This window comes from Aquarana catesbeiana, linkage group LG03 (genome assembly GCF_042186555.1).
Source record: "Aquarana catesbeiana isolate 2022-GZ linkage group LG03, ASM4218655v1, whole genome shotgun sequence".
In the NCBI taxonomy this organism is placed as follows: domain Eukaryota; kingdom Metazoa; phylum Chordata; class Amphibia; order Anura; family Ranidae; genus Aquarana; species Aquarana catesbeiana.
In genome coordinates, this window is record NC_133326.1 from 622,192,277 (window position 1) to 622,216,271 (window position 23,995).

Below are 23,995 nucleotides of genomic sequence, written 5' to 3' on the forward strand. Positions count from 1 at the left end.
GAGGAGGGAGGGAGGAACCACGCGGCGAGAGGAGACAGGAGCCGCTGCCCACCGCCCATCGGAGCCCACAACCTGCCTCCCATAGTAGCCCCCCATCCGCCACCCGTAGGAGCTCGCAAACCACCCATAGGAGCCCGCAACCCGCTACCCATAGGAGCTCACAACTCCCCCAACAGTAGCCTGCAACCCAGCCGCTGCCCGCCGCCCGTAGAAGCCCGCCTGCCTGCAACCGATGGTGTTGATCATGTTATGCAAACAGTAAGATAATTAACATAGAAAAGAAACAGCCAACATAAACAGTAATCTAGTTAAAGAGGAACTGCCGTTACATAATTTGTAATAAAACATCTTTGCCATTCTGAAGCTTCTCTCTGACCACTGTGCATATTATTTTATATATACTGTGATTCTGTACTTGTCAAATATGCTGCAAAAATCTCCCTCCACTGAGTCTGGCTGCACCATTTTAACTGTGGGCAGATGAAGCTGCTGCCTGTTCACTTCCCAGATTTACACAGAAGCAGACCTCCAGCTCTCATTGGCCCTCCTATAACTCATCCACCCTTCCTTGCTGGCAAACGCTCACAAGAATGAGAGAGAGAGCTGTGCATGATGTCATAAGCCTAGGCTTTTTATCAGACAATAAACAGGAAGTGGGCTGTATAAGGTATTTACTGGCAGAAAAATAAAAAAAATGGAAAGTTGAAAAAAATGACTGAAGTTCCGCTTTAACCACTTCAATACCTGGCACTTTCGCCCCTTCCTGCCCAGGACAATTTTGAGCTTTCAGTGCTGTCGCACTTTGAATGACAATTGTGTGGTCATACAACACTGTACCCAAACTAAATTTTTATCATTTTCTTCCCACAAATAGAGCTTTCTTTTGGTGATATTTGATCACCTCTCTGGCTTTTATTTTTTGCTAAACAAACTAAAAAAACCCGACATTTTTGAAAAAAAAAAGTTTTTCTTTGTTTCTGTTATAAAATTTAGTTTTCTCCTTCACTGCCGGGCACTGATAAGTCGGCACTGATAAGGTGGCACTGATGGGCACTGATGAGGAGGCACTGATATGTAGAATTGATGGGCACTGATAGGCGGCACTGATATGCAGCACTGATGGGCACCGATAGGTGGCACTGATATGCAGCACTGATGGGCACTGACAGGCGGCATTGATGGACACTAATAGATGGCACTGATGGGCAGCACTGATTGGGCAGGTACTGACAGGTTGTGCAGCGCTAAAATCCAAATAAAACACTAAAGTCCACCACAGTATCAAGTCAATAAGTCCATGAGAGTAATCAATAAATCATCCTCAAGTGCGAGCGGACACCCGTTGGCAGAGAAGTGATTCAGGCAGCCCACCACCAAGGCATAAGATGGCCTCTCACCTGAAGGAATGGACCCTTTAATTATAGAGGGTCAAAAATCGCCTTTTTCATATAACCAAGCAAGGTGCAGCATGTATAGGCATCCGTCAGGGCTGAGGTATCAGACACTCCAATAGGACCGTGGGGCTCCGGTGACAGACACTCCAATATGACCATGATATGAAATAAAATGGCAGAAAGATAGTGCTCTCTGTATGCAAAGTTTTTATTATAAAATAGCTAAAATGTGACACTCACATGTTAAGCACTCGATTAGTGCAAATAAACAACAGAAGCGATGTGAACCTCCGTATGGCAGTGTGGATGCGCAGTGGCCGCGGGTGACGTCACGGCGTATCCTCATTCTGGAGGCGTTGCGTCCCAGTGGGCGGGGACTTCATCAGCAGAATTCCTTGGTGGTGGGCTGCCTGAATCACTTCTCTGCCAACGGGTGTCCGCTCGCACTTGAGGATGATTTATTGATTACTCTCATGGACTTATTGACTTGATACTGTGGTGGACTTTAGTGTTTTATTTGGATTTTAGCGCTGCACTATCTGACGTTGTATTTTATTAAGGGATTTGTTCTTTGACCCTAGTGTTCAGGAGCTGCATCACACATATATACCACTTTGCGCTGATTTATATTTTTTATTCTTTAGGTACTGACAGGTGTTAATGCTGGGCACTGATGGGCACTATGGTGGGCACTGATTTGCACTGTGGTGGGCACTGATTGGCACTTTATTGGGCACTGGCAGGGGGTTATGAGGCACTGACTGGGCACAGATTGGCAGCTTATGGGTACATTTGATGGGGGCTGTGCTGATAATCAGTGTGCTAATTATCAGCACAGACCCCCCCTCTGACAGGGAGAGCCGCCGATCGGTTCTCCCTGTCAGCACAAACCGAGGAAATCCCGTTTACCGGCACTTCCTAGTTCTCGCGATGATCAGCTGTGATTGGTCACAGCTGATCACGTGGTAAGAAGCCTCTGTCAGAGGCTTATCACGATCGGAGATGCGGCATGTCAGACTGGACGTCAGGATAACAGAACCACTTCCCGGCTGTCAATCTGCTATAGGCCGGGCGGGAAGTGGTTAAACAATAAGTTAATTAATCACCTAGACAAGCCTATGTGACTCGGTGCCCACCCAGAATGTTTGGCACCAGTTCCCCAGTAAGAAAACCTAGGGCTGTTCAAATCTACAAAGGATTAGCACACAGAAACAATAGGTGACTCAATAAACAATGGGAATTCACAACTAGGAGGCACACAATGGGGTAATGATACCATGGGAGAAAGACACCTTAGTAAACAGATTATAGCAGGAGACCCCAGCATTAGGTTGTTTTGAGCTGATTATATTAACATCTGCTCTGAGTCTCACAGTCTAAAGCAGTCATTGCTGGTTTGGGCACAAAGGCCCCAAATCTGTATCCAGGTCCTAGGTTCCCAGAGTCTGTGTATTTCAGTGAGACATGGACCCAAATCCGAAGCAAAGCCACTCCAAGGGTCCCCCTTGCACACACCTCCCAATAATAGAGCCCCACCAAAACCAAGGCCCATAGTAGGCAAGAGGCTACAGTCCCCGCCAAAAGCCCCTGTCCTGGTTGGGTCTGTCACAGACCCCAAGGTAACTGATTATATATGCGATTTGTGTCTCTCTCCACATAATACCAGTGAACTAACCCCCACACACCCAATTTAAAAGAATGAAAAATAAAATTTACTTAAAGTATAACTCCACTTTTTAAAAAAAAAAAATCTCCTCTGGGTGATCTATTTACTTTGCAAGGATTTTAACAAACTTTGTCGCAGTTTCCTACCTTTTCCTCTTCTGAAGAAATTACTGTTCATTTCACCATGTGATTCCCAGACTAAGGGCCTGTTCACCGCATTGCATTCCATGCTGCAGTTGCAATCTGCAGTAGGTGTCAATATTAAGTTATTGACACCCCAAATGCAGGTTGCAAACACATTACATTTGCCCACACCTGATGGGCAGCATTGTCAACCTAGAGGGAGGGGAGTGTTAGGTGGACTAGTAGATTTAAATATACTAACTAATTGAAGCTGAACTCCAGCTAATACTTTATAATCAGTTACAGCTGTTTTTATTTTCCTTTTGGGATAAAGGTTTTACATACATAAATGAAAGCTGGTCATTTTAAGCACCTCTGCTAGTGTTAATGGTCTGTCTCATCCTTGTAACTGCAAGAGAGCTTTTCTGTTGAAAAATAACAGACTTACTGGCTGGATTACCAGATGAAAATAGAAGAAAGAAAGCTTAAAAAAGGAAACGAATACAGCTATCACATCTAAGCAGGGACAGTGTGGGTGGCACTGGGAGCAAAGCCCGCTGTCATGCCATAGTGTTCAAACCGCGGAACGGGCGAGCAGGAGATTGAGCTGAACTCTGGCTGCAGCCTGAGAGAGTGGAAGCTGCAGACCGGAAGCTTGTTTTGGTGCACTTGTGTCAGTGAAATCATTGTCTGTGTAGCAGATGTACGGAGTGGATCAACCGTGTGACAAGTTTTTAATCTTTTTTTTTGGTAAATGATTGGGCAGCAATTCTCTTTGCTGGATTTGGGCTGTTTGTTTGCTGGATTTGGGTCATGTGACAGAACTGTCCAGCACTCAGCTTGGGTGCCTCCGTCAAGATACATAGCTTCCTCCAGTCTGGACCCAGGAACCAGGTATTATTCCTGAGCACCCAAGACTAGGGGACATTAGCTTAGAGGAAAACTGGAACTCTTTAATAGAAGATTCACACAGAATATATATAGCACCGAAGATCAGGTAGAACCTGATCACATTACCATAACAATGCCAACTGTAAACAGGAATAGAATTAACATAGCTAAGGAACAGCAAACATAAACATAAACATTAAGCTAATTAAACAACTAGACACCTAGGTGACTCAGTGCTAGACATGTGCACAGCCAAAAAATTGGTTTATTTTCGTTTTCATTTCATTAGTTTATTATTTTTTTCGTTTTTCGGGTCATTCGTTATGATCGCGATTCGTAAATTCGTTCATTTGTAAATTCGTAAATGCGTTCATTCATACATTCGTAAATTCGAACATTCGTACATCTTTACATTTGTACATTTGTAAATTCATACATTCGTAAAATCGTACATTTGTAAATTAGAAAATTTGGAAATTTGGAAATTTGAAGTTTGAAAATCCAAAAACCCGAAAATTCAAAAATCTGAAAGAGTAACTAACTATTAAATTATAGGTATTGTAATTTCCTTTCAAATTTGACTGTCAGTGAACATAACAAATACGAATTTATCCGAAGTTACGAATTATCCAAAACGAATGCTGCATCTAAACAAATAGAATGGAACAAATTAATAATAAATAATAATAATAAAACGTTGTTATTATTATTATTGTTATTTATTATTATTAATTCATTACGTTCCATTCCGTTTTTTCGAATCATTCATAACTTCGGATAAATTTGTATGTGTTACGTTCACTAACAGCCAAATTTGAAAGGAAATTACAATACCTATAATTTAAACGTTACTAGTAATTACTAGTAGTTAAGTTATTATTAGTTAACTATTATTTCAGATTTCCAAATTTTCGAATTTACAAATTTACGAATTCACTAATTTACTAATGTACGAATGTACAAATGTACATTCGTAAATTGCAAATGTACGAATGTACGAATGCCCGAATTTAGGAATGTCCAATTTTATCGAATTTACGAATATTCGGAAAAAAATCGTAAAACAGGTTTTCGTTAATTCGGATATTCCCAAATTAACAAATTTGTCGGAAGGAAACGAATTGCACATGCCTACTCAGTGCCCACCCAGACCACTCAGCACCAAGCCCACAACCATAGATACAAAGTACATTACACATTATGATAAGCAAAAACATCCCATAATGGTTTGATAAAAAGGTAAAGTGGTCACAATATTAATCCCATCTCCAAGAGATGATCAGACAGAAACAATAGGTGACTCAATTAAAATGCACAGCTAGGAGGCACACAGTGGGCAACCCATACTTAACAATAAACACATAACACCTTAATAAACAAACTGTAGCAGTAGACCCCAGTAGTGAGGCTGTTTGAGCCAATTATGTTAACATCTGCTCTGAGTCTCACAGTCTTAAGCAGTCATTGTTGATTTGGGCATAGAGAGGCCTCAAATATGTATCTGGGTCCTTCAGTTCCCAGAGTCTGTGTGTTTTGGGGAGATATGGACTTGAACCTGAAACAAGACCATTCCAAGGGTCCCCCAGGCACACACCTCCCAAGAATAGAGCCCCCCATAAAAGTCAGGGCCCATATTCAATAGGCAAGAGGCTACCCTGCAGTCCCCTCTAAAAGCCCCTGTCCTGGTTGGGTCTGTCACAGGCCGTCTCTTTGCTGGATTTGGGCCGTCTCTTTGCTGGATTCGGGCCGTCTCTTTGCTGGATTCGGGCCGTCTCTTTGCTGGATATGGGGCTGTTTCTTTGCTGGATATGGGGCTGTTTCTTTGCTGGATATGGGGCTGTTTCTTTGCTGGATATGGGGCTGTTTCTTTGCTGGATATGGGGCTGTTGAAATCATCTGGAAGTGCCTCTGAGCTTAGGTGCCTCTAAAAGCCCCTGTCCTGGTTGGGTCTGTCACAGGCCATCTCTTTGCTGGATTAGGGCCGTCTCTTTGCTGGATTTGGGCCGTCTCTTTGCTGGATATGGGGCTGTTTCTTTGCTGGATATGGGGCTGCTGAAATCATCTGGAAGTGCCTCTGAGCTTTGGTAATTGCTGGATATTTCGAATGTTTTGCGCATTATACTACATTGCTTTTTATTAACAAATTCCATACAAATTTCTTGTATAGCAAGATTTGGTTGCCTGTTCTCTAAAGGGGATGGTGCTAGGAGGTGTGTAGGGGTGGAGACAAGGGACGGTCCAAAGGGGGCAGTTCTAGGGTGGGTAGGGGGCGGAGACAGGTGTGGCCTTCGGGAGGGGAGTAAAAAAAAAAAGCCTTGCATCTAAGAATTGGTGATCTGCAATATAATAAATATTTGCTTTTTGGTTTTAATACTGCTTAAATGTGAAGATTATATAATAATCCAGTGTTCAGTTCTTGAGCTCACCTTGGGTGGAAGCCGCCTTCATCATATCAACTTCCAGACCAAGTACAAGATCTTTATCCAATTACAAAAGCACCGGTCCTTTTTCCAGCACCCATAAAGCAAGAGAACAAAGGTAGGTGACCCAGGAGGGAAGTTAGAAAGGCATTGTGTGTGTTCACAGGTTTAAATCTATATGTTGCTATGTATATATTTAACTTTATACATTTTCATTCAAACAGTGTCCCTGTAAAGTCATGCTCTGATGGTGGCTAGAAGAAATAGACCTGCTCATAGCCACTGATATTCGCTGTGTATGTTGGTGACCAATTGTAAATCAGAGCTGATGCCTCCTCTTTAGCACTTGGAAAGTGATTTGAGTTTTTCCTGGCTGTAATACAAAATTGAAAAATGCATAAAAATATTAAAACAGACATTTTTCACAAAAAAATCCTGTTAAACCGATTTCTCTTACAACACTGGGAACTTTTATATAAAATGACTCCAAGTGCCAGTGCAAGTACAGTGCTCATAAACTCTGACTGCAACTGTGCTGAACTTTACCTTAATTGATCTTTAACCACTTGACAACTGGGCATTTAAACCCCCTTCCTAACCAGACCAATTTTCAGCTTTCGGTGCTCTCACATTTTGAATGACAATTACTCAGTCATGCAACACTGTATCTATATGAAATTGTTGTCCTTTTTTTCACACAAATAGAGCTTTCTTTTGGTGGTATTTAATCACCACTGGGTTCTTTTTTTTTTGCGCTATAAAAGAAAAAAGACCAAAAAATCTGTAAAAAAATGCATTTTTCTTAATTTCTGTTATAAAATTTAGCAAATTAGTAATTTTTGATGGCGCGATCACATGGTAAACGGCCGCGATCAGCGGCTATTTACCGGGATCCGTGACGCGCCGGGTCCTCTGGACCCGGTGGTCACGGATGTGTTCGGATACACGCCCCAGGGGGCGCGCGAGAGGAGAATTCTGGAAGGACGTCATAGTACGCCCTCCCAGAGTTAAGCAACCTCCCTGCAGTCGTCATTCGGCTATGGGCCGGTTGTTAAATGGTTAAGAAATACCTTTCTGAAAGACTAAAATCTTTTGGATTGTGCCTCTTGTCATATGATTCTTTGCTGTGCTACCGGCCTTTCACTGAACCTCCCTCTCCCTTTCTAGACCATATCAAATTATTATTTTTTTTCTTTGAACTTGAAAAACAACTTTACCCCCAGTGATGCCATCAACAGGTTGGTAAACGCCTTACAGGGACAGCTGCTTGGAGGTCAGTTCCTTCTGAAGCAACCCCCAGAATGACATCTCTCAAAAGCCCTTTCCCTACCCACAGTGTCTGCGTTTGGATTCACATCATGTCAAATTTTGGAATTCAACTGTACACAGCTCCAAGGTGGATGCACACAAAGCAAAAAGAGGCTCAGTACGGAGGATGGGTGCTAGGGCCTGACTGAATGAGCTCTTTGGAGTGTGGAAGGAAACTGGCGTATCCAGAGCAAACACAATAAAAAACAGCGAGAACATGCAAGTAGTGTCCTTGTTGGGATTCAATCCCTAGTGCTGCAAGGTAGTTAACCACTAAGCAACATACAAATGCGTTGCGCCCTACTGATTTTCATGGACATAAATGTAACCTTTGCTAGTGCTGCACAACATTTTCATATTGCCTTAAAATGTCAAAACAACATTTATTTAGTCTTTTATTTTTCTTGATTCTCAACTATTGTTTACACACTAGCTATGCATTATAAAGATGTTAATAATAGTAAGCCTGTTACCTTCATTAACAAAGAAGTTGGCCATATACTGTGATATCCATATTGCATTTTCAGAGTGTGGATAGGAATAGTCTTGGTTCCACTGGAAGCGATTCACTTCTGGATGCCACTGCACTCCATAGATAGGGTAATCTCGAGCTATGGACATAGGAGAACTTTAATAGTTAGCCTTACTAATCGCACTTCTATTGTAAAATACATATAGTATAGCTAAAATATATAATAATTAAAAACACACTTCTTATAAAGCCTTCCAGTTTTGTTATTTAATCCAAAATTTCAATACCGAATACCTGTTGAAATAAAAAAAAAAAAAAGGTCCTAAAGTGTGGAGGCTCTGGATACGGGTATACACACTGGTCAATATGGTCCTTCATATCAATCTACAGAAGGATCCATGGGATGCGCTCTTACATAACCAAGTTGCAGAAGCCACTCGCCACCCCATAATACATTTTTATAGTGACGAAGCAAACTATTGCACGGTCATGGAAAACGATCAGTTTTGAGGTGGTCAAGAGTCTAATTCATTGAACGCTTATCAATAAAAATGTATTCTCAATTACATGCATGATAAGGCAACCCTGGCTCGACCAGTTCCCCCATCTTAAATGACTTCCCGCTTCCTGGTACTGTAACCACTTTCTCCTGAGCCGACAAGCCCCAGGGGTACCCCACTTCTTCCCCACTTTCCCTCTTCTTACTTGCTTTCCTTCCCTCATTAGTGGACCCCCCTTTTTCTTCTTTGAATTTTTAATGCTTCGAATGTACTCTCCCCCCCATTTTGGACTATGGCCGACTTTTCCTTGCTTTACCCCCACTCCCCCCACTTTTTTTTTGTTCGGCCTTTCTGTGATGGACTTTTCTTGGCTACAGTGTGGTCAGTACGGCCAAGGCCCACTGAGTTCGGTACTGCTCCCATTGCCCTACAGGGATGTGGGGGTTTTCATGATTCTGTCCACAAACACTGGTACACCTGCATAATCTAATTACCTTTGTTCTTATGTGATCTGGTCTTCGGCGAATGGAACATCTAGGTCATAGTCCTTTGTTTACATGTTGTACTGTATATTTTTTTGTCGAGGGTGGACATTTTGTGTACTTGTTTAGTGGATTGTACTGGATAGTCTCTATTTGCACTATACGCGTACTGTTCCTCTTGTTAAAACATTAATAAATCTTAAGTAAAAGGAAAAAAAACTGCTTTCAATACTTACATTCACTCCAGTTATGTCCAAGCAGACTTGCTTCCTCCATTCCCAGTTGTTGCCTCATTTTTCAGGTTGAATGATGTCCAGTGTCATCCAACCCACTTCCTAGTAGTCCAGGCTGTCAAAGACTCACCCCCTTTCCAGCAGCTCATCATAACGTAGTGAGGGATCACAGCACTTCTGAGCTGAGTGGCATTCACACAGCATCATGTGCACTGGAAAGGCCACCTAGTGCTGCTCCCCAGAAAGTAGATGAAGGACCATGGCATTACCAGACTAGCATGTTGGAAAAAGTGTATGTAGGGTTTAGGGTTTTTCTTTAAACTCCTCTGAGGGGGAAGTCATGTGGCGTGAGGTGTAAAGGTCGTTGGAAACAGAGTTCCCATTTAAAGCCTAACTCAAGCCAGTAGAGTGGGGGAGAGTAAACATTTATGTTAGTCTTTTATTTTTGTCTGTGAACCTACTGGGGAGATTTTGCCTCACTCCCTCTCCCTGTGACAGCTGCAAAAAAAGAATGGAGAGTGCAGTAGACACTGGATGACATGGACAGCAATAAAAACATTGACAGGATTGCTTTGCCAGTAAGTGAGGGTGTTGAGTGGTGCTGGGTATATAGAAACAAACACCTTTTGGTGCCTGTTCTGCAGCCATTGACTGGCTGTTTTATCAATACAGAGTCACTTGAGTGATCTGACATTTACCAGAACTAAGATATCAATTTTAGGTCTCATTATGAATTTTATAATATTTTTAGATAGCATTTTAAAGTGTGCTATTATAAATATTAGGTATCTTATTATCACCATTCTCAGCTGGTTATGCCAACTTACCCTCAAAGGTTGAAATAAATTCCACTCCTTTCGTATCTCGATTTGTGGACAGGATCCGATAAAACTCAGATAGCTTCTTGTTTGCATAAAAAACCTGAATATAATAATAATAAGCAGAGTAAAAAATATAATTGAAGTAGTAGAGACTTTAACATGCAAAAGCAGTTGTGCTATAGAAAAGCAAACCTTTCTACTCATGATTGGACGCCATGAGGCAAGATATGAACATCTTCCAGCATGTACACTATATCATCAAAAGTTAAGAACTTTAATGGCATCACAGTCAATATTGAGTTGGCCCACTCTTTGCAGCTATAACAGCTGCAACTCTTCTGGGAAGGCTGTCCACAAGGTTCAGGAGTGTGTCTATGGGAATGTTTGACCATTCTTCCAGAAGCGCATTAGTGAGGTCAGGCACTGATGTTGGAGGAGAAGGCCTGGCTCGCAGTCACTGCTCTAACTCATCCCAAAGGTGTTCTATGGGGTTGAGGTCAGCACTCTGTGCAGACCAGTCAAGTTCCTCCACCCCAAACTCGCTCATCCATGTCTTTATGGACCTTTCTTTGTGCACTGGTGCGCAGTCATGTTGAAACAGGAAGGGGCCATCCCCAAAGTTGGGACCATTAAATTGTCCAAAATGTATTGGTATGCTGACGCCTTAAGAGTTCCCTTCACTGGAACTAAGGGGACAACCCCAACCCCTGAAAAACAACTTCACACCATAATCCCGGCTACCGGCCTTTCACTGAAACGTTTGCGCTTGTAACAAAGCGCTAATCCCCATTTACTAAAGCAATCTCGGTGCACGGGAGAATGCAATCAGTGCGCCACTATGGACATGGCGCACGGCATCTTTAAATCAATATTAACAGAAGATAGAGGTGCCAATATTATGGAATGATGTGAGGAAGTTTAGTAACAACTGCCTAGGTAACAAATATTCCCAAAATAGAATGAGAAAGTAACTTTTTCTGAGCAAGCCTGCTGTGCCTGCAAGTACGTTTAGAACTGCATGAGATCAATATAAGAACTGCGTATGCGCAAGCGGCTCCTGCGCACATTCAATTGCGTTTGTTCACTGCATGGTCAAAATCTTTGTAAATGTCAAGCAATGCAAATGCAATTGCAATTGCGTGGGTTGAACGGGCGCACCTCTAAATTTGACATTTTTTTTTGTTACGCTGATTCACCCTTATGTATTTTTTTTAAGTAAATTTGCACACAGGTCATGTTAGCATGTTACGTTGCCAACATGCACCTTGTTAAAATTATGTAAAAAGACTCTTGCTCCTCTAGCTCCTCCTAAAAGGGCGTTTAACCAACCCCCTCTAATGCATATGATTTCCTTGGGCTAGCTTTTGCTTTTAAAGGGGAACTCCACACTCCATTCTCCAATGCTCTTGTCTCCCTCTTTAACCCCTTGGATTTCCATGGGCTAGCTTTTGCTTTTAATTGGGAACTCCACACTCCACTCCATTCTCAAACACACCCTAACAAACATTCATACATATTAGGGCCAATTTAGACAGGATCCGATTTACCTACCAGCATGTTTTTAGAGTGTGGGAGGAAACCCACGCAGGCACAGGGCGAACATGCAAACTCCAGGCAGATGGTGTCGCGGGTGGGAACCAGCAACCCTTTTTGCTGCTAGGTAAAAGTGCTAACCACTACACCACTGTGCTGCCCAAATATATATCTAAATATAAATCTATATATCTATATCATGAATGCTGCTGCCAGACTCATCCACCTTACAAACCGCTCAGTGTCTGCTACCCCTCTCTGCCAATCCCTTCATTGGCTGCCACTCGCCCAACAAATTAAATTTGAAATACTAACAATAAGTTACAAAGCCATCCACAGCTCTGCTCCCAGCTACATCACTAGCCTAGTCTCAAAATACCAACCTAATCGCCCTCTTTGTTCCTCCCAAGACCTCCTGCTCTCTAGCTCCCTCATCACCTCTTCCCATATCTGCCTTCAGGACTTCTCCCGAGCCTCGCCATCCTCTGGAATTCCCTACCCCAATCTGTCAGACTGTCTCCAAATGTATCCACTTTTAGGCGATCCCTGAAAACTTTCCTCTTGAGAGAAGCTTATCCTGCCTCTATCTTCTAACAACTGCACTATTTTCTCCATTAGCTCATCCCCCACAGCTATTACCTTTTTGTATAACTTGACCCTCCCTCCTAGATTGTAAGCTCTAACGAGCAAGGCCCTCTGATTCCTCCTGTATTGAATTGTATTGTAATTGTACTGTCTGCCCTAATGTTGTAAAGCACTGCGTAAACTGTCGGCGCTATATAAATCCTGTATAATAATAATAATAATGTAGGTTCTTGTGTCCACCAGCAGAGAGAAGTTTGGTAGATGCCACACTCCCAATTCTGGAGGCATATAAAATGATCTAGCACAGGGGTCTTCAAGCTACGGCCCAGTTGTTCAGGAACTACAATTCCCATCGTGCCTAGTCATGTCTGTGACTGTCAGAGTTTTACAATGCCTCATGGGATGTGTAGTTCCGCAACAGCTGGAGAGCCATAGTTTGAAGATTCCTGATCACTCTTGCATGTCTTGAAAAAAGGTGGTTTCTCATGTTCCTTGTATAAAAAATATCTTTAGGAAAATACAAGTGGGTCATGGCACATCTACATTACAAATTAGTCACTTAAGATGGGCATGCACTATGCAATCTGATTGGCCAATCTCTGTACAACTTTATATTTCGGTAAAATAGGTAATAGGAAGACACACTTGAACAATTAATTCAAATTATAGGAAATCAAACAGGCTCTTGCACCAAATCTAATTTTTTAAAGATCTAACTGATTGCAGTGTATGGTCACCTTTTAAAGATCAAGATCTGAAAATATTAATTTATTGGGTTTAGAAACACTTCTCTGTAATGTATTGAAAGATTTGGGTAAAAATAGAAAAAAAACACATTTCAAAGATATATTAGAAGTGATAGGAATGAGATTAGCATCAAAAGGGTTAATTAACTGAGAATACTTACTACTTGCCTAACAAGACACATCCAATTTGATTAAATTAACCAATTGTATTGGGCATGCGCTATTATCAATGAGAAAACCGCAGTTGCAGTTTACATATTTATTATTGTTTTGCGCTTCAAAGTGTGCCGGTTCGCACTTTTGGTTAATGACTTTTCCAGCGCACCAATTAAGGTATGAACTGGCGCAACACATTCTTCTTAGTAAATCAGCCCCAGAGTGTATGTCCAGCCAAAACTATTTGTTTTTTATAGACATTAAAAAGATTAAAACCCCTGTTGGGTATTACAGCTATCTGGGACTCCTTTAGAGAGATGTTCCTTCACCTACTGTCTGTTTCCCCTCACTTCTTGTCTGAAGAAACTTTTGTCACTAGTACCATGTATGAGTTTTCAAAAAACAAACAAAAAAAAACACAACACTTTTTAGCTGAACACCTTAACCTGCCTCTTCAGAACATCACGTAAGACATAATTAATATTGTGAATGGTCCTGCTGGTAAAGAACGTTCTAAATCCCGCATGGCCTATGGATAATAATCACTGAAATACAAATCAATATATTTCGGCATCTCCTCACCTCTGGGGTTAGGCCAAAGTGGTGGAAATTGGCAGTTATGCTTTCTCTGGTGACAGCCTGGAGTAATTTTGGAGGAACGTGGCGAAACATTCTGCTGGAGGTGATGTCTGTAGAGAAAAGATTAGAACATGAAGTGTATTTGTATTTGTGCTGGTAGCAAAGCGATTTGACCAAACTATGTGAAAAAAACGAATTCAACGTTTTCAGAATCAGTTATAGAAGTCTACTGTGAACATATCAGAAAAATGTAATCCACCTTGTGATCACTCTTTTTCCTTCAAACACTTTGTGCCAAACACATTCCCTTTTACCAAGTGTGGTACTACCCTTCTCTCATATATGCTCACCATAAAACTATACCTCTAAATCATAGGAGGTCTGCAAACACTTGAAAATACCACAGAGATCCCCTCAATAAAATAAAGTTCTCTAGTGTTCTCTGTATAACGTTTTTTTATTTCCAAAAATGAACAATGATGAAGTCCCACCTCTAGATTGCAATGCGTAAGGGCAGAGTCACACCGGTGAGAGCATCACGCACTCTGCAAGCTGTTTGTGTGCTCAGCTTTCAGGGAGAGAGTAAATACCGGAATGTATATTCTGTAGATCCCCTGGTCAAAAATGTAAACTGATCGCTGCTACACTTCTATACATATGTTGGGATGCCTTTGATTTCAAGTATATTATGTGAATATAATCGCTGCTTTATTGGAAAGAAATAACTTTATACAGAGAGCACTAGATTCTATTTTATTTTATTGAGGGGCTCTGTGGAGGAAACCACGGAATAAAGAGTCAGTTTCCAGATCTCAATTGTGTGAATATCTCATGTATGGTATCACCAATGGGGTTATTTTCAAGCATTTGTAGACCTCATATGGATGAAACCAGTGTTGATTTAGGCAGAAAATTTCAGTTTAGTTTTAGTCTTAGAGCCCTTTCACACTGAAAGCGCCCGGGCATCGGCGGTAAAGCAGCGCTATTTTTAGTGCCTCTTTACCGTCGTTTTAGCGGTGCTATTCGGCCACTAGCAGGGAGGTTTTAACCCCCGCTAGCAGCCAAAAAAGGGTTAAAACCGCCCGCAAAGCAGCAGTTTGCCGGCAGTACAGCGGCACTGACCGTTGATTTCAATGGGCAGGGGCGCTACAGCGCTGCAAAGAAGCTGCTTGCAGGGCTATTTTTGACGACCTGCCAGCGCAGCACCCCAGTATGAAAGCACTTGGGCTTTCACACTGGGTTTGCAGCTGAGGCTTTTTTCAGGCGCTAGGCAGGCTCTATTTTTAGCACCTGAAAAAGCCTCCAGTGTGAAAGGGGTCTTAGTCTTAGGACTAAAATGGCATTTTACCTTTAGTCCCATTTTTGTCTTCTGCAATTGTTTTAGTTTTAGTCGTATTTAGTCGACTAAATATCCAGGACATTTTAGGCGACTAAAATGATTTTAGTCAACTAAAACTCTTTTTCGTCATCTAAAATCTAATGAGTGTAGTTAAATCGTAATGCATTATTTAAGCATTTCTCTACAATTTCCAAACTCATTATATACTGCTGGAGTGAAAAATTTAATATGTTATTATTTATGGTATTGAGGTATGAATGTGCACTACAGACCAGTATTCATTTTGACGTCAAACTTCAATTTAGTTTTAGTCTTAGTCTTGACTAAAATGCCATTTTAGTTTTAGTCCTATTTTAGTTATCTTAATTGTTTTAGTTTTAGTCTTATTTTAGTCAACTAAAATGGTATTAAGTTAGTCGACTAAAATGTTCTAGTCGGTTTTAGTCGACTTAATTAACACTGATTGAGAGGTCTAGTTTTAAAGGAGAATTGTGGAATTAACCCCCCCCCCCAAAAAAAAAAACAGTGCTGCATCTACCCCTGCCGCCTCTATGACTGAGAACTGAACTATCAAACACCACTGATCACTCAGTCCTCGGTCTTCAGTGAGCAGAGAGACAGTAACCGTCAGTCTCCGGCTCTCTGTTCTGCCCCTCCAGTGTTCAATGAAGCACCCAGGCTGTGTAAGGGGTGGGAGCGGCTGCCTCAAGCTCTCACCAGCGCATTGAGAGGCTGAGCCATCTACCAGTCAGGCATCTGAGTGGATCCTGACATTATAGTCGGGATCCCTCCAAGATCTGGACCAGCTGAATGAGCCTGGACTTTAGCCCACTGCTGGCTGAATACTGAGAAGTGCAAAACTACGTGCACTAATGTAAACAGGAGAAGTAGGGTCAAAAGAGCTTTGGCAATACTTCTCCTTGAAGGTCAGCATACAGTATAAGAGAGAAGAGCACTGAATGGTGGTGACACATTTGTTAAAGGGCTAAGTTTGGCACAAAGTGTGTGATCAGGTGGTGGATTACATTTTGCGGTACGTTCAGAGTTCTATACATTTTTCTATACACTTTGATACACTAGTCAGATTCCAATTTTTTTCACCTAGTTTGGTTTTGTTGCACAATTGTTTGGGTTATGATGTTTTCACATTTCACTATTTCAAAATGATAGATAATCTCAAGTCACCCTCTAGACTTATGGACAGTCTCGAGGCATCCCATTATAAAATGTCAAAATATATTCTAATAGCTTTACACAATGCAGAAACATCAACACGTAGGACACCCAACATTAGAAATGATTTATTCTTCCAAAGCAAATACACTTTTGCACACTGGTACAGACTAGTATTACAATGTTTCTTTTCTCCCTCATTTTCTCTCCATCAGTGAGCTAATGTAACCCCAGTGCTAAGGGAGAGGGGCACAGGAGGGACAATCAAGGATGCTGTCGAGACAACAGACATCCTCCTTATTAACTGATGATGTCATTGGTTGTTAGGATGCCAGTGTCTAGAAAGTTGTAATGGTGCATAATGAAAACCCGTGGCTTGATCCACCAGCCGGTGTCTTGCCGAGAATGTTCCCTCGGCGGATAAGTTCCCCCCCTGTACTGCGCAGGCGCAGCGCCTGCGCAGTACATACTACTCTCAGCCGCCAGAGATAGCCGAAGCTCAAATGCTTCAATCAGCTGTACACGGCGCCTGCGCTCTGGGTCCAGGTTCCTTCCCCACCATCCAAGTGGACCTAGAGGGGGAATCTAAAAGTGCCGAGTGCAGCGAGGCCGTGCCCGAAGCGTGGCGAGCGAAGCGAGCCCCCGAGGGGCCCTCTTCCAGGCGCCGTGTACAGCTGATTTTCAGCTGTTCTGCTTCGGCTATTTCCGCCGATACCTACTGCGCAGGCGCAGTAGAGGGGGGAACTTATACGCCGAGCGGAACTTTCTCAGCAGAACACCGGCTTGTATACAATTTTTGATCAATTTTTAGGCATTTTGCCAAGGCGCCCCTGAAGAAACCTCAAGGCACCCTGGTTGAAAAGGCTGGATTAGCTTACTTATAGGGCACTGTTTATTGCTGCACAAATTCTGTTTAATGAATGTGTTGTTTTCTGTGGATGAGTGAGCTTGCTAACACCTTATATATTTACACATTTTTTACACAGTGATAATTTTAGTTTTTCTAAAACTGTCCCCATATTTACTATGTGGAGGGATAACTTACTGTTCTTGCATAAACACAAATAAAACGGGCCTAACCTCACAAAAAGACATGGCTTGGTGAAAACTCAATATTGGAATATTTGTGAAATGCAAATGTTTTTTTTTCTTTATCATACATCACGGGACACAGAGCATCTTCGTATCCATGATAATAGTTTTATGCTGCCAACTTCAGGTGATTGGAAACTGACAAAAAAAGAAAAAGGAAAAGGAAAGCAGAGATCCCGCCCCTCCCGCCTTGCTTAGCTGGGAGGGGTTATACCTAGGAATGGATTTCCTGACTTTTTTGCCAGTGTCCAATCACCTGAAGGAGTAGCAGAACCCTATCATTATTGATACAAAGATGCTCTGTGTCCCATATTGTATTCCAAGAAATGGATTTTACAAGAAAACCAAAAGTTCAATTTTTCAGATGTGCTCAGAAATGTAGGCTCACCTGGAAAAGCAAAAGAGAGCAGCCTCAATGGAAGCTGTGCATGAAATCATTATTCAACAATTTCCACCCTACTGCTGTGATTACCTTTCGTGAGGTTTAGTGGAAGCGATATGTTTTCAGCCGATGTATTACTTAATAAGTCCTCTCCAGTCGTTAGGGCAGTGAGGACCTGGAATCCCATACATGTCCCCCAGATAGGGAAATATATTCCAGAAGAAGCAGCCTAGGGGTAACAATGGAACCAAACACTGAGCAAAAAATATGGTCTATTTACAATTAAAGGGATAAAACAACCTGCACAAATATACAGTATCTCACAAAAGTGAGTACACCCCCTCACATTTTTGTAAATATTTTATTATATTTTTTCATGTGACAACACTGAAGAAATGACACTTTGCTACAATGTAAAGTAGTGAGTGGAGGTGGAGGAGGGCAAGGTCTCTAACATCCACCAGCTCAGTGATGTCATCATGGAAGAGTGGAAGAGGACTCCATTGGCAACCTGTGAAGCTCTGGTGAACTCCATGTCCAAGAGGGTTAAGGCAGTGCTGGAAAATAATGGTGGCCACACAAAATATTGACACTTTAAGCCCAATTCGGACATTTTCACTTAGGGGTGTACTCACTTTTGTTGCCAGCGGTTTAGACATTAATGGCTGTGTGTTGAGTTATTTTGAGGGGACAGCAAATTTATACTGTTATACAAGCTGTACAACTCACAACACTGGGGCGGTTTGCAGGCGTTATTGCGCTAAAAATACCGCCTGCAAACCGACCCAAAACAGCCGCTGCTGTTTGTTCAGTGTGAAAGCCCGAGGGCTTTCACACTGAAGCGGTGCACTGGCAGGAGAAGAAAAAAACTCCTGCAAGCCGCATCTTTGGAGCGGTGAAGGAGCGGTGTATTCACCGCTCCTAAACCGCTCCTGCCCATTGAAATCAATGGGGCAGCGCGGCTATAGCCGCGCTATGTGAGCGGTTTTAACCCTTTTCCGGCCGCCAGCGGGGGTAAAAACCGCACCGCTAGCGAATACAGCCGCAAAAACGACGGTAAAACAGCGCTGTTTTACCGCCGATGCCCCCACCGCCCCAGTGTGAAAGGGGCCTAATTCACATTGTAGCAAAGTGTAATTTCTTCAGTGTTGTCACATGAAAAGATATAATAAAAATTTACAAAAATGTGAGGGGTGGTGTACTCACTTTTGTGAGATACTGTATTTTACCAGACACAGAGACAAAATACAGAAAGAAATATTATATGAGCTGTATATATAAACTTGTGCCCAAACTGTGAACATCATTAAAGTATAAACATATTTCCAACAAGCAGTAAAGACACTGTACAAGTCCTCATTCATCTCTGTATCTATAGGCATTGTGGAGAAATGCATTTGTAAAAAACAGCAGGTGTCTCTAAGCAGTTAGAAATGGACCAACACCCAACATCAGAGTCTATGTTGTGATCTTTGAGGATGTTTTAGGATGGTTTTCTTCACAGTACAAGCAGTTATAAAGGCCAGGGATGCCTTGTTTTAAAGTCTCTTTACTGCTTGTTAAGATTATTTAAATAATGTCCATAGTCCAGGCACTGGTTATTTTTAAGTTTGAAAAAGAGGCACGTCATGTTGGACACCATCTTCCACATATACTATCAAAAAGCTAGGGGACATAACACTTTTATATTTGGGTTTGGGTCATCTATTCTTCTTATGTACAGTGTATGAGGGCCTCTTGACCACCATTCATAGCAGGAATCTTTGTTTTTTATGGTGCTATATGTGCCTGAGTGTCATGCTTACTCACCTCAATAGACAGTTTATAGAATATTCCAGCTATCCGAGAAAAATTAGAGGTCAGAAGACCAGCAGATCCTCCAGGTAGAAGAACACTGGTAAAGAAACACACATCACATCATTGTAACTAATTTCTGTAAAGATCACATGCCCCCAAACTTTTGAAAACCTAGTACTGTTGTAGTTCCTGAAAAAAAATGTAGAAAAATGAACACAAGAGGCATAACTTACAGTCAAGTAGGATGTGTCCCTTATGCTGATGTCTCTTCCTTTAGTAGAAATCCTCCTCTGTCCATGCACCCCATACCCCTGTCACCATAATCTTCTGGGGAGACGTGGGTTAATACAACCAAGGGGCTGTCACAAGCTCACATCAAGTGAGCCCGACTATGCTAGCACTTTCGGCCCAGCTGCTCCAGTCACAGAATTTGTACTACAGCTTCTATGAATGAAACAGGATCTAAAAATGGAGGACTGGTGGATGATTAAAATGTCTTCCTTCTCCATTCATACAGTAGATGAAGTATTAACCTACTGACTGTAAGTTATTTCCTTTGTGCTGATTTTTCTTTTTTTTTTTTAATTTTGGTTACACTTCAGAAGTAAAAACATTTCCCCTTTGGTCTCTAGCCCTCCACTCACTGAAATAATTGACTTGATCAGTGGAAGAAACATTAAGAGACCCTAGATTTGTCTATTCTAGTGACTAGCACATAGAGCCTAGGGTCAGAGTTTCACTCTTGCCCTGCTGTTACTGCCACAGTATGGAATACGATCCCTAATGCACATTTCCATGTTCCATGGAGATTGCCATTTGGACAGATGCTGTAGATGTGTCCAGGGGTCAAAAGATAAATTCACAATTGGTGTAGGCTGTCAGGGGGTTCTCTGATACAGGGTACCAATGTCATCATATTTCTATAGAACTGCCATAGTGCTAAGAGACATGTGCCTTAGTTCCAGAAAGTTGCCATACTGGTGGCTTATCAGAGAGATGTGCAATGTTATAGAAAGGTACTTTGGAATAGGTTGTATAGCTAGTTCCCTACTGCTACACTGCCTCTTCCTTCAAAGGCAGCACATACACAATCAGCTTACTTTAATATCTATTGAGCTGAACTATACGAGCATGTTCTTCTTCTAACGAAGCCCATTTCTTAGAAACCGCAATTTATACTCTAGGCCTGGTCTTAATGAAAAAGGGCAATGGGCAATCAGAAGTTGGGGTGCAGTGACAAAATGCATTCTTTATTGTGGAAGAAACACAATATTAAAGAAGGAACTAAAATATTGCTCAATTGTTCATTAGAAGAAATGTTTCAAATCATGTTGTAAGTAGTGAAGTTCCTGTGTTCCTGGGGCAATGGACATCTCCAAATTAACTATTTCTAATATCTTTTTCTAGGACCCTCGATTAGAAAACATTGTCCTTTAATACTTTTATTATCTTCACCTTGCATAATATTGATTTTAATCAGCATTGTTGTTGAGTTGGTATATATCATACAACTGTCCAAAAAAAAAATCTGTAATCTAGGGCAGGGGTCTCCAAACTATGGCCCTCCATTTCTTCAGGAACTACAATTTCTATCATGCCTAGTCATGTCAGAGTTTTATAATGCCTCATGGGACATGTAGTCTCGCAACAGCTGGAGGGCAGTAGTTTGGGGATCCCTGATCTAGGGCATATTTTCCCCACACATTAATGCATTATGAAGAAAAGTCAATAGAAAATTAGGACCTCACTTGTTAAAATTTGAAATCTCTGACTGCTTATTGCACGGGACAACCATCACTGATCGTGTGACATCAAACACTCTGGAATTCACGTTAAATCTGACCTCCTGCCTTATCTTTGTGATTGTCTGTATGTCTTGTATTTTGTTTCTATAACTGAAAATAATTATACATGCAGAAGCAATTGGGAGTTTCTTCTGAGATCTGCAGTGGGCCTCTTGTCCAAAGTTTGTACCCAAAACAAAAGAAAACACCAAGTCTAAAAAAAGGTATTTAATTAAAACACAAGGGTTTTCTTTAAATTTTGTGTGAACATGTTGATGAGAGAGGGGTGGAAGGAACCTCAAAATATAAGGAAAATTAAGTGGTTGTAAAGGCTGAAGGTTTTATACATTCATGCGATTCTATGCATAAAGGTAAAAAACCTTCAGTGTGCAGCTCCCCCCTCAGCCCCCCGCTTATACTCACCTGAGCCCGATCCCAATCCATTGATGTGCATGAGAGCAGAAGCTCTTCCGGGACACTCCCTCCTCATTAGCTGAGAAACAGCAGCGGGAGCCATTGGTCCCAGCTGTTGTCAATTACAGCCAGTGAGGGGGCAGCAAGGGGCGGGGCCGAGCCGTGCTTTGTGTGTCTTAATGACACACAGAGTAAGGATGAGCTCAGGCGTGTTCGCAAACAGCACGTGCAGAGCCCGCCAGGAAGTCGGGCTCTGCACTGCCACTGCCCAGCGCTAATCACAAGCTGTGAGACAACGCAGTGCCGACTTCCTGGCGGGCTCTGCATGTGCTGTTTGCGAACACACCTGAGCTCATCCTTAACACAGAGCGGGCTTGGGCGCAAGCATGCACAAGGGCCCCCACAGCAAGCAGCTTGCTGTGTGGGCACTCGGCAGGAGGGAAGAGCCAGGAGCACCGGCAAAGGAGCCGAGAAGAGGAGGATCGGGGCTGTTCTGTGCAAACAATGGGTAAAACCTTGTGAGCTGCAACACTAAACCTAAATAAACACAAAATATTTAACTATAATCAGCTGCCCGTACTTCCCCAGATTGTGATAATGCAATATATATAACACACTGTGCAGCGCTGATATATATGGAAACAATACTAATATATACATATATATATATATATATATATATATATATATATATATATATATATGAATCCAATAAACACTATATATATATATATATATATATATATATATATATATAATAGCATACATATCTATATGTAGATAGCATAAATATCTAAAACATATCAATATATAGAAAATATATAAAGTGGTCGTGCTCCATGATATTGCACTCAGTCCTCAATGAGGTTTTTAAACTATGCATGCAAGTGAAGGCGCAAAAACCAGAAACCTCATAATACCATTATGTCAGTGACAGACTAAAAAATATAGCAACTGATATAGTCCACAGAGTGGCAAAATGGTTTATAAAAAGTCCACACAGAGGGCTGCCTTCCAAGGAGAGCTGAAACCAAGCTCCTGAATCTGCAGAAAAGAACACAAGGAAGAGGAGGCGCCTCTAAGCGCAGTATTAAAACAAATTTATTTAAAAAGTCAATGTGCAAACAACTCACATTTTGCAGAAAAAAGTACAGCATGTAATGTAGTAAAATCCATGGAGGGAGTCCGTCAGGTCGGTCACAGATGTCCCTGCTGCCTGCTGTGCGTTCGGCTTTGTTAAAACACCGCTCGAGCCGGCCGCGGTGATGTTGGACTTCAAAGCGAGGCCTGGAACGCTGGTGGAGGGCTGGCGCGGAGCTGTGACGTCACTGGAATGCGACGCGTTTCATGAGCTTACGGGCTACGATGTCACGGTAGCTGCGTTCTTTCATCAAGCTACACATGGATAGTGAGAACCGCTTAAGAAGGGGTAGGGGGAGGGAAAAATAAGAAGGGGAGGGGGGGAGAGAGAAAAAGCTGGATTGGAGAGGTGGAAAGTGATGGACATATGGGAGCACTCTCTGGGAAAAAAAGGGGGGAATTTTCAAAACTAAGGGACAATCTCAATTATAGCAAGCTTACAGATAATAGATGTTGTTATATAAACAATATGGAAAATATTGAAAAGAAGAAATAATGAAGATAATCATAATAATAAATGAAAAAATATGGAATTGGTGAATAATCGTAAATAATAAGGAATTAAAATAATAAAAATAAAAATAAAAATAATAATAAAAATAAATATAAAAATAAAAATAAAAATAAAAGTAAAAATAAAAATAAATATGGAAAAATAATAAATAAAAATAAAAACAAAAAATAAAAATAAAAATAAATATAAAAATAAATATAAAAATAGAAATAAAAAATAAAAAGAAATATAAAAATGAAAATAATAAAAATAAGATTAATTAATTGGATATAAATTAATTGGATTTATATTTATTTATTCATTTGTTTATATCCAATTAATTAATCTTATTTTTATTATTTTCATTTTTATATTTCTTTTTATTTTTTATTTTTATTTTTATATTTATTTTTATTTTTTGTTTTTTGTTTTTTGTTTTTGTTTTTATTTTTATTTTTATTTATTATTTTTCC

At 41.3% G+C, this 23,995-nt stretch overlaps 1 protein-coding gene across 1 annotated transcript in view; it reads right to left on the reverse strand.

The window, feature by feature from the left end:
- Positions 1-6,189: 6,189 nt before the first annotated feature.
- LOC141133162 (gamma-glutamyl hydrolase-like) overlaps positions 6,190-23,995 on the reverse strand; it is a 50,352-nt gene continuing 32,546 nt past the window's right edge. Inside the window, exons 5-10 of the mRNA XM_073622348.1 lie at positions 19,704-19,788; positions 17,985-18,123; positions 13,912-14,018; positions 10,316-10,409; positions 8,275-8,412; positions 6,190-6,866 (exon numbers count right to left, since the gene is read on the reverse strand). Of these exons, the coding sequence (XP_073478449.1) occupies positions 6,748-6,866; positions 8,275-8,412; positions 10,316-10,409; positions 13,912-14,018; positions 17,985-18,123; positions 19,704-19,788 (682 nt within the window). The 3' untranslated portion in view covers positions 6,190-6,747. The remainder of the gene's footprint in view (positions 6,867-8,274; positions 8,413-10,315; positions 10,410-13,911; positions 14,019-17,984; positions 18,124-19,703; positions 19,789-23,995) is intronic.